The sequence below is a fragment of the Pteronotus mesoamericanus genome, unplaced genomic scaffold (assembly GCF_021234165.1).
Source record: "Pteronotus mesoamericanus isolate MK-2021 breed Mesoamerican mustached bat unplaced genomic scaffold, CSHL_Meso_final scaffold_85, whole genome shotgun sequence".
Taxonomy (NCBI): Eukaryota; Metazoa; Chordata; class Mammalia; order Chiroptera; family Mormoopidae; genus Pteronotus; species Pteronotus mesoamericanus.
In genome coordinates, this window is record NW_026555329.1 from 25,411,844 (window position 1) to 25,426,472 (window position 14,629).

The window sequence follows — 14,629 nt, forward strand, 5'->3', positions numbered from 1 at the left end:
AATTCAGAATAATACTCTAGCATAAAGTTTAAAGGACAAGAGTATTAAAAATAAGTATTACTCTAATAATTTGTTAATAAATACACAATATAAAAGGTAAATTGTAACATCAAAAACAAAAGAGGGTAAAAAGGTTAGGGTTTTTGTATGAAATAGAAGTTGTTATCAGTGTAAAATAGACTGTAATATCTGTAAAATGTTTTATGTAAGCCTCAGGGTAACCACTAAGCAAAATTCTACAATAGATTCACAAAATAAAAAGAAGGGAATCAAAGTATACAACTATGGAAAATCAATTCATGAAGGAAAATAGAGAGTAAGAAAGGACTAAAGAAACAAGGGAACTACAAAAAGCCAGAGAACAATGAATAAGGTGGCAGTAGTAAGTATTTAATACTATACTAGACTAGAGTAAGTCTATCAATACTTACTCTAAATGTAAGTTGATTAAGTTCTCTAATCTAAAGATATAGGATGGATTGCAAAGCAAGGCCCAACTATACACTGCCTACAAGAGACTCACTTCAGTTTTAAGGACACACAGGATCAAAGTCAAGGGATGGAAAAAGGTCTTGCATGCAAGTGGAAACCAAAAGAGAGCGAGGGCAGCAACATTTACATCAGACAAAATAAACTTTAGGTCAAAAATGGTTAAGGAGACAAAAATGTCATTATATACTTATAAATAAGATTACACATATGCCCTACCAAGACTGAATCATGAAAAAATATAAAACTTGAACAGACCAATAACTGAATCAGTAATCAAAAACCTCCTAACAAGGAAAAGACCAGGAACAGATTGTTTCACGGTAAATTCTACCAAACATTTAAAGAAGAATAATGTCAATCCTTCCCATACTCTTCAAAAATACTGAAGAGGAGAGAACATTTCCAAACTCATTTTAAGAGGCCAATATTGTCCTGCTACCCAAGCCAGATAAGGACGCTACAAGAACACTACAGACCAATATCTCTGGTGAATATAGGTGTAAAAATTCTCAACAAAACACTAGCAAACTGAATTCAATAGCACACTGTAAGTAGCATATGCTATGATCGAGGGAGATTTATCCCTGGGAGGTAAGGGTGGTTCAACATATGTAAATCAACAAATACACCATGTTAATAGAATGAAAGTTAAAAATCATGATCATTTCAATAGATACAGAAAAAGTAGTTGACAAAAAATACAACATCCTTTCATGATAAAAACTCTCAGGTTGGATATAGAGGGAACATACTTCCACACAATAAAGGCCATATAGACAAGCCCACAGCTAACATCATACTCAATGGCAAAAGGTTGAAAGCGTTCCCTATAAGATCAGGAACAAGGCAAGGATCCCTGCTCTTACCAATCCTATTCAACATAGTACTGGAAGTCTTAGCTGGAGCAGTCAGGCAAGAAAAAGAAATAAAAGGCATCCCGATCAGAAAGAAGGAACTAAAATTCTCTTTATAGATGCTGTGGTCACAGGTGTATGTGTGTGTCTTTCTGTCTGGCTTATTTCACTCAGCACAATGTTCTCTAGGTTCATCCATGTTTTCACAAATGAGGGGATTTTCTTCTGTTTTATGGCTGAATATTATTCCAGGGTGAGTGTGTAGCACATTTTCTTTATTCATTCATCTGTCAATGGACACAGGTTGTGTGCGTATCCTGGCTATTGTGAGTAATGCTGCAATGAACGCGGTGTTGCTGATTTAGTTTCCTGTGGATGTATACCCAGAATTGGAATTGCCATATACTGTGGGAGCTCTATATTTTAATTTTCTTAGTAACCTCTATTCTGTTTTCCATAATGTTAAGCCACCAAATTTACAGTAATTTGTTAGAGTAGCCTCAACTCAGGGAAGCTAAACAAGCTGCTTTTATTTTTTAAGTGTAAAGGTAATGAGGCTCTGAGTTGGGCTGGTTAGAACAGAGAGGAGCAGGTGACTATGAGAAACATCCATGACTGAGATGTGAAAGGGGAGAAGGATGCTAAAAAGTGGCCATGAAAATGCTGTGACACTGATGGAGACAACTGTTTTAGGAGGAAGATGATTTGTTCATATGGCTTGAAGGTAGCATTATAGTAGAAGGCATTTGAAAGGGTGGCCTTGGGTAAGGGTCAAATCAAGGAACATAAAGGACCCACGGACAAAGCCAAAGTGGGGAAGGACTGAGGGTGGGAGGTGGGGGTGGGTGGGGCAGGGGAAAGTGGTGGTGGGAAAATGGAGACAACTGTATTTGAACAATTTTAAAAAATTAATTAAAAAAAAAAGAAAGTGTGGCCTTGGATAGTAACTAAACACAGATGGGTCCCAGTGTGTGCTGTTTGCTTGAGTTCGACTCCCTTCTATTTTTCTAGTTCCATCCTAGGATTATCCGGCTATATACAACTCTAAATAATGATGGCCCTTCTCTTTACTTCACCAGAATTAACTTCTGAATTTAGGCCAAAATGTGTTTCAATCTGTTCCTTACACACAAAGCAGCCATTTGTTCCCAGGTTTCAATAATCTCTTTATTTTATTCATTTTTCTTACTCACGTCTCTGTTTCAGATGCCTCCTCCCATTTGTGAACCGTTTGAGGAAAGGCCTGTGTTTTTGCATCACTTTGCTCTTGTGTTTGGCAAAGTCCTGCGCATATAGCAAAGGTCCAATATGTGTTTACTCTTTTTGCCTAGTTTTTTATCTAGTCTGAATCAATTTTGTTTTATCACCAATTAACATCTGAAAAGTCCTTTGTTAGTAGAAGACACATTAAAATGATTCTTACGTAAGGCCATATAATTTTATATACTCATCATTACCGTTAGACCTGTGACCCAGCATTGCCTACTCAACAGAGTAAAAGGGAAGGCCTTCTGGGAATTGCATCCATAATTTTGTAAAAAAAAAAAAATTGTTCTTAAGAAACTGGAGTAGTCTGGTAAGAGTACTGTACCAATGTCAGCGTCCTAGGTTTGCTTTTGTACTGTAGTTATGACATCATCATTCAGGGAGACTGAGTGAACGGTACATAGGACTCCACAATTTTTGCCACTTCCTGTCAGTCTGTAGCATCTCACAACAAAAAGTTAAGAAAAAAAAGAAATAGGAGAATCAGATGGTTAAACTTTACTGATATGTTTGTTTCTCTTAAAGTGATAATCTGGGCTGAAATCTGACAAATGAGAAGGAGTTCTCTAGGAGGTGGAGGGAGTGGGGAAGACAGGCTATAAAGGAAGGAAGGATAGCATTTCAGGGAGAAGAAACAGGCTGTTCAAAGAACATTTGAAATACAGAGAGAAGGAAGTTGTGGTTGGAGCTGGCCGAGCAAGGCAGAGTGGCATGAGACGCCTGGTGGGGCAAGCAGAGACGCCTGCTTTCGTCTGGGAGCCCTGCCTGACAAAATGGGGTTTGGGAGAGTTTCTACCTGAGAACCAGATCCTGACCTATAATGACTCCTCTGTCTCAGAACCCAGCCACCTTGCTATAAGAAGCCGAAAACTCATGGGGGAGGCCACATGACTTGACTCTACTGAGCCCCATCCTACAACCAGCCTCCAGTTCCAGTCATGGGAATGGATAACTCAGGCATCCAGCCCAATCAATCCTCCGGGTGGCCGCAGTTCCAGTCAATGCCTGACTGTACCCTCGTGAGATGAGAATCACCCAGCTGAGTCCCATGAATCCACAGAACTGTACAGCATCCTCAAATCCATTGCTTTAAGCCAACTGATAACTAGAACAAGTAATAACTCTTTTTAGTTCCACAGCCTACAAAGGAATTTCACTTACCTTAAAGCACTTGATCCTCCAAAGTATCCCTCTGGTCCGCAATATCTTGGTGGGCACCTGGTTCATCATTGTACTCCGACATTTCTATCAATTCCTGGCACATTGAAAGTCCTCAATAAAAATATTTGTTAAATGGGAAAAAAGAGATTTGTTGTTCTTTAAAAAGAAAGATTAAACAAAACATGTTCAGGGAGTACCGTCTGCAACTGCTGTCCTTTGTTCCACTTGGAACTTCTAACACCAAGGTGAAAAACCTCGGCCCTTGGATTCTGGAAAAATCAAAACATCAAAGAGAAAAGCAGGAATGCTTACAGAGATGTGCAAAAGGCAAAGATCTATGATGAAATATTTTTACCTGAATTCTTTTAAAAGAGTCATGTTGTGTCATAAGGAAGAGTGACCTTTGAGTTGGGAAGTGAATGTTCTCACTTTCTCCACTGGGCAGTCACATCAAATGTACCTCCTGGACTGTCGCCCGGTGCATGGAGAAGGACTCAGGTGTTCCAGGCAGAAACACCTGGGTTTCTCCTTGGGCTCCTGGTTTGTTAACATTTACGATCCTTTGGGCGAGTTACTCATTTTCTTTAAGCCTTTATTTCCTCATTGGCAATTCACATATTTCAATAGCTACCTCTTTGGATTACTTGAGAACTAAATATTATAATAAAGTTTTTAGAACACTCCCCAATACACGGAATATAAGCAAAAAATGTTGATTGCCTTCACTTCATATTCTTCTTGCTCTTGTAGGCTACCAATATTCTTCTGTAAAAAGGGAGTTTTATTTTTATATTTATTCATTTAACAATTATCTTAAGTGCCTACTGGACTACATACTGGGAGCATGATGATAAGACAAGAAGCTCACAGTTTAGGAGACAGGAAATGCATTTAGTAATGTGAGCCGACTATCTAATTGTCAGATGGGCTGTAGAGAAAGGATATGGATGTGGAGAGCCGTACAGAAACGCCTGGAAGGCTGGAATTGGAGGTGGCTCGGGGCAGTCTGAGTTTTAGGTGTTGGGTGTGGGAGGACTGGGTGGTGGCTGTCACAGAAATGAGTCTGGAGATCAAGTAGGACCTGGGCCTGAAAGGCCTGGGGTACCAGGATAGATTTATTTTTAATTCTTGGAACAGTTTATGGGAAATAGTGAGAGTGTCAAGGTATACCTTACTTCAGAATGCACACATTCCTGGAAAGGTGTATGTGCAGTGAGATTTTATAAAATAAAGCACATTTACATGTTTTGATATTCATTATAAATATAAAAATATAACCCTTTTACAAACTCCATAAGTAAAGGAAGAAAAGGACAGTTTAGAAACCTACCTTGCAACTCCTGAGCTTGTGGGTAAACTGCAAAAGTTTGAGAAGCTGTATCATTTCAGCCATGAGAGAGAGGCACAATATTCTAGCATCTTAGGCAGGAAATCACACTATTTTATTTGGGGATGAGGGGAAAAAGCAAGGCGAGAGAGAGAAGGAGGATTTTTTTTCTTTTTTAGTCAAAATCTAGAAAGAGCTTATCAAGGGCATGATTCTCATATTTTGTTTCTATAATCAAACCAGATTGCAGGTGAGGCTTTCTTATTCTATCAGAATTTGAGTATGACAGTCTCTTTTTAACTTACAAAAGAGTTCCCCTTCAATTCTCTCTTACTCAAGACATGTCTCTCAGAGCAGGTAGTAGCCTCCCTACTCCCACAGAGTTTGAATAGATGACTCGGACAGGAGTCATCCATGGATTTTCTACATTCCTTTAGGAAAGGGGCTGAGACTACCTAAACTATTTGAAAAATCCTATGGCCACAGTAGTCTATCTCCCTAGACAAAAAATGGTATAAAATTCTTTGGGGTCAGGGAACCCAGGTCTGGAACATGTACATATAGACAAAATCTGAAAAGGCCCTAACCGGTGTGGCTTAGTTGGTTGGGCGTTGTTCCACAAAGCATAAGGTTACAGGTTTGATTCCGGTCAGGGCACATGGCTGGGCTGTGGGGTTGGTCCCCAATCTGGGTGCATGCAAGAGGCAACCTATTGATGTTTCTCCTTCACGTCGATGTTTCTCTCCCTCTCTTTCTCCCTCCCTTCCCTCTCTCTAAAAATAAATAAATAATTTTAAAAAAAGAAACCTAAGGAGAAATATGTCAAAATGGCCATGATTGGATAAAAATGAAAAAAGAAAAGTAGGGATTTCCTCTATGAGAACAAATACTTAAAAGGTTGCTTAAGAGTGTTTTTATTATGGGTTATTATTGGTTATTAATAGGTAAACTTAAAGTACTAGTACATTTTAAATTCTCAAAATTTTCATTTATACCAGAAAGGCTACTTTAGCCAATCATTTTGCATACTAGCCCTGTATATCAAGCCTAAGGTCCTAAGTTAGCTACAAACTCCTATATGCTCTCTTTGCCTCTTCATGTTTATGTTTCATAGATTTTACTTACATCAGTAGAGTTCTAAAACTGATGCACAGATGATTACAAACCCAAGTTAATTTTGCTTTAGTAGATCCCTAAACATTTCACAACACCCTTTAAAGTGGTTGAGGAACCCTTAGGATGCCACAATTTTAGGACTAAGAAATAGTGCTAAGAATAACTGAGAACTAATATCAAATGCAAATCTGATGCTACTGTTCCTTTTTGTTATATTATTTATAGATATGTCGGTACGGTGTTAGCAAATATTTAAATCTGTAGCGAAGTACAATATTTTTAAAAGTTATGATTTAGAATAGCCTTAAGGTGAAGGAATTAAGGAAGCACAAATTGGTTGTTACAAAACAGTCACAGGGATGTAGAAAAGCATAGGGAATATAGTCAATAATATTGCAATAATTATATTATGGTAACAGTTGGTGTACTGGGGAATTGAGGGGAAGACTATGTAAAGTATTTCAATATGTGATTGTCTAACCACTAAGTTACACAGCCTAAATGATAAAAAAATAAAATTGAAAAAGAAGCGTGTTCTTTGCAATCATACAAAGCTGAAAATTGAATAAAATTAATATTTTAATTTGAAAAAAAATAACCTCAAGAGTAAGTCAACATAGATGACCTAAAGCATGGTGAACCTAGCTCATGCTTATCATTTAATCTCTGACCTTGGCACCTTATCTACCCAACAGTTCCCATAATCCTCACAGAACACAAAAATTTCATTAGGCAATGTGACCTTTGAACTCTCAATGTGTCATTGCTCTATGTTGGTGAAAATGATATGGCATTGTGATTGATAACAAACTCTTCCCAAGTAGTTCTTTAAGTTTGGTCATGCACTTTGAAAGTCTACCCTGGTTTAAGAGGATGTAAGAAAGAGATCATTGAAAAAGAGAGTGCTGAATCAGCACCATCTTCATCTTCGATATTTTATGAATGCCTTCCAAGGTGATGGGGCCAAATCAGATAAATTTTATAAATATGATTATAAATCTATAAAATTTATATATGATGTAAATACACATAAATTTTATATGTATGATTTTTTAGGAGAAAAGAGGTCAAAGGTGAAAAGGGATTTTTGTTCTTTTTGATTTAGATATGTAGAGTATGTTGGCTATCTCCTGCATGGTAGAATGTGGATTGTTCTCAATTAATGTCTCAATTTGATTGTTATCAGCTTCAGGTGATCTACCTGGCCATGGAGCATTGGCCAGCCAGAAACCTCTCTAACCACTTTTCACACATTCAACTAGTCAACAGCACCTTCTCAATACACTGCACAAATCTTTTCTTGCATTTCAGTTGTGTTTTTTACCTTTATGGAAATAATAAACCATAATGTGCTGAAAATGTTGCGCATTTTATTCCATTTTCAATATTTAAATGGCTACACAAAAATTCACCAATTTTGATAAGTTTTTTTTAATGCACACTGGTATGACAGTTGTCACAATACAATCTAACAAAATTGTTTCAAATAAAGTTAAAGACAACTAAGTGCTACTAGAGCCATCTTATGGAAAAAAACCAAACGAACTTTTTGGCCAGCCCAACATATAGTCAAAGGCCATATAATTTCATGGTAAGACCAATCAGATGGGTTTGTGTTTTTCTTTAGCTGTGCTCTGCTACACAGTGGAGGCTTGCAGGAGTTGAATAATTTAAATTAGCCAGGGTTGTGGTTTCACCAAGTTAGCACGATAAAGAGAGAAGGTGAGGGGTTGCAGATATCTGCAGTATGGGTTATGAAGGAAGAGAGCACATCAAGGACATGAATAACAGTTAAAAGGTGGTAAGATGGATGGATTGGGGATGAACGTGTTTAACTGTCTGATACATTTCTCCATCTCCTCCATGCCTACTTCCTGCCCTATTTAAGGTGGTGGCTAAGAACATAGCTTGCATTAGAATTGCAGCTCTGTCCCTTGCAAGATCTCTAGTCTGTTCCACTTTAATTTTATTTATCCTTGTCCAAAACACATTGCCTTGATTACTACAGTTTCATAATAAAAGTATTGATAGCCGGTAAGACAAATTTCCAAATAATTTTTTAAAATAAAGATGAAATGAGTTCTCAGGGGGGAAAAATGAGAAAATTCATCACCAACTAAAGGAAACACAAAAGAGTATTCTTCCTGTAAAAGGAGAATGATCCAAGTTAGTGGCTCTGATACATAAGAAAAAATAAAGGGTAAGAAAAGGATAAATATAGAGATAAATCTAAATGAATATTGATTATAAAATAATCATAGTGTTTTAACAGTCATAAATAGAGAAAATTAAAGCACTGTGCAAGACAGCAATAATATTTAAATCAGGTGGATAAATGACGGTTGAGGTTTTTAAAATCCTTGTATTGTTTTAGAAGAGGAAAGAGTACCAATGATTAGTTAAAGATACATGTCATAATCTTTGGAAAGGAGTAAACAATTAAATAGATAATAAAAGAACATATACCTAGTAAGTTAAGAGAAAAGAAACCTAAATAATAAAAATATTCCATTGAGCCAAAAAAAGCAGAAGTTAATATTAATGAAGGAAAGATAGAACTAATGGAAGACATAGAAAAAGTAAGGTAACACAGTGATGGAAAGGCATTAACTCTATGTCAGTGAGAACAAAGAAGTAACTCATTATCCCAGCACAAAGAGAAAGTTAAGCTTTCTAACAGCCTGAATGCCATCAGGAAATCCATTGGGGCTTAAGTATTGTTCTTGAATGAAGGAATAACCTGGTGGGAGGCACCATATAGAGCTGGTTCATTGTTGTCAAACAGATATAAAAGGAGCCCTTGGATTTACCTCTGCCACGGGAAACACACAAACACAGCCATGTAGGCGCGGTTCCCCTCTCTCCACTGGCCCTCACCTGCAGAAAGCACGAGCACTTCTTCAAGGGACATCTCTGTGAATTGATTTAGACAGAGGGGCAAGAGTGTCCTATTTCTGGGTGCTTTTTGCTTGTTTTTGTTTTTAGTTCACAAGTTTCTTACGTCCTCAAGCGTCTGCATTTTTACTCCTCATGACTTCTTTTTTAGAAATTGTAGAGGCTGTCATCTCCTTATAGGCCCTGAGTTTTATAATGTCCTCCAGTCACCACCAGGCCTTCTTTCAAACTAAACAATTCCAATTGCTTTATTCCCAGAGCACTTTTAGTCTCTAGTGACCTGACCACCTATTCAACTTGTGAAGAGGAGGAATTATGGTTGGTCAAAGAAGGGAATCCTCATGGCTCTTGTAGGTTGGATAAGGAGAAAAACATTTTGAGGAAACATGCTTAAGTAAATTCATTTCTATCACATAATTCCAGAACATGCCATAGTTTCAATCAACTGCCAGCATACTTGTGTCCTTGAAGTCAAGTTCCTCCTAGCTCAAGGTTAACAGGCAGAGCAGAGCAAAGTGGCACATTTAAGAGAGAGTGGCAGAGCTGCTGGCTCCTATTCTGATCTTTCCTCATCAGCCTCTCCTGATCTTTTAACTATAATTCTAGTTATCATTTATTAGGTGCCTCCTATGTGCTGGGCACTTTAAACACATTATATCTAATCCTAACAACACGTTCTCTGTTTTTCAGAGACACAGCCAAGAATTAAATAAACTGCCCCAAACCAGACAGACAGTGAATGGCAGAGGTGAGATTCATACCAGGGCCTGCCCAACAGTACCTGCCCTTATACCACACTCTGCTTTAAGGTTCTCTGGAAATCCAAGAAAACCTTGGGGTGACTTCTGTGTCAGACATAGCAGGAACAAGGACCAGCAAGCAATCCTGCTACATGATTAGGATGGGAAGTCATATTTGTTGAGTACCTACTATATTTTGTTTTTTTACCTCCTTAATTCATTTATTTCTCACGGTAACCTAATGCATATAAGGAAACTGAGGCCTTCGGAAGTGAGCTAAGTGGCCAAGGTCACATGACTAATAAGATGTGAAGGTCTGAGTTTGAATCCCACTGACCGCATGGGTTCGATAACTTAATTCTCGATATTTTAGACCCTCCTTTTTGGCTGAGGGCCGAGAAATTAATCAGAAGGCACGAGAAAACCATATGGGGGACTCAGGTGGGCTCTAGGTGTAGAAACCATTTAGTATAAGGAGAAGTACAAGATCAGAGCAGGGAACCAGTGCGGGGTTCGGGGAGACGGGGGCGGGCGATGGAGACTGGACCCTGGTCCGGTTGATGCAGCCTCAGGCAGGACTTAACCTCTCTGGGCATCAGTTTCTTCTTGTAAAAAAAGAAAGAAAAAAAAGCAAAAAAGAAAATGCCTGTTTCGAATCAGGGGATCTCTATTAAAGTCCCTCCCAACCCTAAAGTTCTGTCTCTCGAAGTATTAAGAGGGCCCGGACAACGTTCCTCTTCTCCGAGGAGCAGGACGTGCTGCTTCGGGGCCCCGGTTAGCCCCGCCATCCCTGGAGACGGTTGGGTTCTGTGCGGACGGGACCAGACCTGTGGATGCAGGAACGGGAAGCGAGTCTAGTGCCCTCTCGAGGTCCTCGGTTCCCCACAGTTGTTGAGCCTCTTCAAAGTGTCCCCGCTGGGGTTTAACAAGAAAACTGAGCGCGAAGAGCGTGACAGTCGCTTTTGCGAGCTCCGGTGGCCCGCAGGCGCGGCTCTCCGAAAACCCGGCGGCACTAGACTGATCGCGGGCTTCTCGCCCACAGCCGACGCGGCCCGGCCGCGGCTGGCGGCTCGCCCGGGTGGGCGGTGACCGCGCGGGCGCCCCCGGCGGCGAGGGGGCACTCTGGGCCCCTTACCCGCGCCTGGCCCGCGGAGCAAGCGTGGCGGGCGGCGGGAGCTGCTCCTGCGGGCCGGGGCCCTAGCCCCGGCGGCAGAAGGAAGCGTCTCTGGGCCCCTGCGCGCGCTGGGGGCGGGGGTGAAGTTGCTGGAGCAAAGTCCAGGCACCTGAGTCGCAGCGCCCCGCGCGCAGCGGCTCGGCCAGAGACGCGCGAGGTCCGAGGTGAGGGAGGCCCCTGCGCGCCGGGAAACCCGGGACTGTGGGCGCAAGGCTAGGACAGCGGGAGCTCCATCCGGCGCCCTTGGGCCCAGCGACTCGTGAGTTCGGTTTGGACCCCTCGGGCGGGGTCTGCGAGGAGACTGGCTGTGCTCCTCGAGCTGGAGCGGGTGCACTTGGACTTGAAGCTGTGGTTTCTCCCCAGGCTGTGATGGATCTTGAGGCGGGAAGGAACGGAACAGCGCGGCGCCCGAGGAGTGCAGAAGGTGACTTTGAACGGAGCAGCAGCAGGTACTTCACCAGCAGGCACCGCTTTTCCGTTATCCGCGAATCAGCGGGGTCAAATTCGGCCTTGGAAAGAAGTTGAGAAAATCTGTTTGTTGTCTTTGGCCTTTGTTTTGGAGCTTCTTTGCAAGGACTTGTCTGGCGCTGTGACCTTTCTCAAAGAATGTCACTGAGCCTCCTTTTGACACAGGCTCGGGAAGAAGAGGCTGTCTTTAAAAAGGGTCCGCTTCCCTTTGTGCAGGGTGATTCGATGAATATCTGTGTTGTATAACCTTTCTTGTATTATGTAACTCTAAACTTTTACAAGCAACTTTCGAAACCATCTGATTTTTCATGCTTATAGAGCATCAGACATCTGCTGTTGATGGTTGTGTTTTTAGAACAAGGGCAGTGAAGCAGAATCTCCCTACTTCCCCTCCTTGTTCCTTTTCCTCCTTGTCTTTCCCCTCCCCCTCCTCCCAGCCCCAGGCGGGTTCCCTATTTCCTGGCTCCGGGCCGTGAGGTGGGGAGGGGGGCCTTGGGTAGCCTCATTCTGCCTTAATCTGCACTTCCAAATCAGTTTTTGTTCCAATACAAGGAGAAAGCTCAGCGCTTCCTTTGCTTGAGAGTCTTTCTCGCATGAAGGCTTTTTGGTTCCCGTGGGCCCTTAACAAGTACGCTTCACAGGCCTTAGTAGGAGCAGAAGCGACCAGTCAATGGTGTGTTGTCTTTGTTTCCTCTTTCACTGTGGGAATAGTGAATCATTTTCGCCTTTAGCCTCAAGTAGTTCATGAGACTATTATGGTCTCCGAGTTCACACCAGGCCATCCTGAACTAATTGACTTGTGTCATGGAGTAATCACCCAGCAGGACAAATTTATCAAGTTCTGTAGTGTGTCCTCAAGCTGCGAGGAGCCTGATTAGCCAACTGAAATATGCCTATCTGATGTTTAAACAGAAGCATTATTCTAGTCTGTTAACTTCTTACAGTGATAATGCTCTGTTCCTTCTAAGTTCCAGGCCACTCATTCATAGAAAATGTAGTTTGCCACATAGAATTGGAAACAGACGGATGGTAGTATTTCTACCAGGAAGATGGCAGTTTAGACTGGGATGGACTGTGAATCTATAAATAGATGGCATTTTCACCAGGAAGGCTATTTATGCATTGGCCTGGCTGAGCATTTGGTGAGTGTACAAAGGAGCTACCCCTGCAACGACAATGACAAAAGTACGGTAACACTCCGGAAGCTAAGGAAGTTCCCAGAAGTGGAGTTCCAGCCTTGTGTTGGAAAGAAGGAAACAGTTCAGAAGAGAATACAGAAAGTTAAAAATACAGTAAGACTGGAGGATGATGAAATTAAATATAATGAGACTAATTTTTATAAAAAGCAGACCAAAGCTTGTGCATTCAAAGGATGTTCAGCTTACCTCAGTTATCTAGGGCAAACCGAAACTTAGTTGTATGCATATTCCAACCATGCTGCTATTGCCTGTGGCACCTTCTTTGAAATATGTTTAGTGGCAAATGTCTGTCCTTTGATTTTAGCAAATGTTCTAAATAATTTGGGATCAAGTTTTATGAGTTAATTTTATCACCTACTTGGAAATTTAAGCTAAATTAAGCATTTCTAGGTTAACAAAAATCTCTCTCCTCATGAAATTTACATTATTGTATGGTGGGCAGACATGAATAATACACATGCTAAATAAGTATAGTACAGCAAATGTTAGAAGATATTGAATGCTATTGACAAACATTAGTCAAGGCTACGAAAATCAGGAGTGCAAGAAGGAAATAGTTGGCCATTTTAAATAAGGTGGCTAAGGTAGTCGTTATTTAGAAGGCAGTATTTGAGCACAGATATGAAAGAAATGAGAGGAGAGAGCAGTGTGGGTGTCTGAGGAGAGGGCATTCCTGGCAGAGGTGTCTGACAACATGAAGACCCTGCAATAGGAAAGTGTTGGGTGTGTGCACAGAATAGCCGAGAGACCAGGGCAGCTGGAGCAGCGGAAGCAGAGGCGGAAGTGGGAAATGTGGTCTGAGAGGGAATAAAAAAACAGACTGTGTACGGCCCTAGAGGCCAATGTAGGATTTTGGATTTTACACTTGTGAAAAATGGGAGCCATTGAAGGCTTTTGAACAGAAGAACAGCATGATATGACTGGAGTTTTTAAATGATTACTCTGACTGCTGTGTTGAAGATAGACTAAAGTGGGCATAAGTGGAAGTAGAAAGACTAAGCAAGTATTCTCCTGGGACAATGGGACGGCAATAAAAGGGGTGAGCAATGGTTAAATTCTAGATGTATTTTCAATGTAGAGCAAACAAGACTTCCTGACACCACTCCCCACAACCCTCCTCAATAGTGGCCTTTACTATTTTTAGATTTTTTTGTACTCAAAGAAGAATATATATATGTATATGTATATATACATATATATACATATATATATAGTTTTTTCCTATATCCACATACCTATGATAGTTTAATTTATAAATTAGGTACAGTAAGAGAATAACAACAGTAACTAATAATCAAATAGAACAACTTTAACAATATACTGTAATAAGAGTATGGGACAGGATGAGACAAAAGTAAGTTTACAGTTGTTTGTATAGAAAATAATATAATTAATAAACAGTAATACAACAAACTCTGTTTTGAGTACTTAAAACTATAAATTTACTTTTTCCCCCACTGTAAAAATGATACAGAGAGAGAAATGATCTCCTTCTCTCTCTGCCAAAATATCTTATTATACTGTATTCACCCTTCCTCTTGAAGATGTGAGGTGATATAATGCCTAATTAAGTCAAGAACTTTTGCCTTTTCACTTAAAGGAAGCACTTCATGGCCTCTCTTTGGCATATCCAAATTGCCAGTGTCGCTACACTTGCACATTGGAGTTATTATTAAGTAAAATAAGGGTTAATCGAGCACGAGCTCTGTGATATCATGATAGTCAGTTTGATAAGTGAGATAGCGACTAAGTGACTAAAAGGTGGGCAACATGTACAGGGTCTGGCAGAAGTAATACCAGTGAGTGTGGTTGGTAGGGTACACGAATGTCTTGCACGAGATGGACAGCAATTTGAACATTTCACCTAAAATGTCATATGGTGTGCTTGACTGTGACATGGTTATATTACAGAATTACATGATTATGATTTTGTAATA

The 14,629-nt window shown here is 40.5% G+C and overlaps 1 protein-coding gene and 1 long non-coding RNA gene across 5 annotated transcripts in view; one reads left to right on the forward strand and one right to left on the reverse strand.

The window, feature by feature from the left end:
• LOC129063081 (uncharacterized) overlaps window positions 1-4,086 on the reverse strand; it is a 47,404-nt gene extending 43,318 nt beyond the window's left edge. For both annotated transcript variants that reach the window (XR_008528328.1, XR_008528329.1), the window contains exon 1: window positions 3,774-4,086. This is a non-coding gene — a long non-coding RNA (uncharacterized LOC129063081). The remainder of the gene's footprint in view (window positions 1-3,773) is intronic.
• Window positions 4,087-10,940: 6,854 nt separating this feature from the next.
• ABCB4 (ATP binding cassette subfamily B member 4) overlaps window positions 10,941-14,629 on the forward strand; it is a 74,121-nt gene continuing 70,432 nt past the window's right edge. For 2 of the 3 annotated variants that reach the window (XM_054564091.1, XM_054564093.1), the window contains exons 1-2: window positions 10,941-11,284; window positions 11,389-11,474. In XM_054564091.1, the coding sequence (XP_054420066.1) occupies window positions 11,395-11,474 (80 nt within the window). In that variant the 5' untranslated portion in view covers window positions 10,941-11,284; window positions 11,389-11,394. The remainder of the gene's footprint in view (window positions 11,285-11,388; window positions 11,475-14,629) is intronic. The other variant, XM_054564092.1, reaches the window with a different exon arrangement.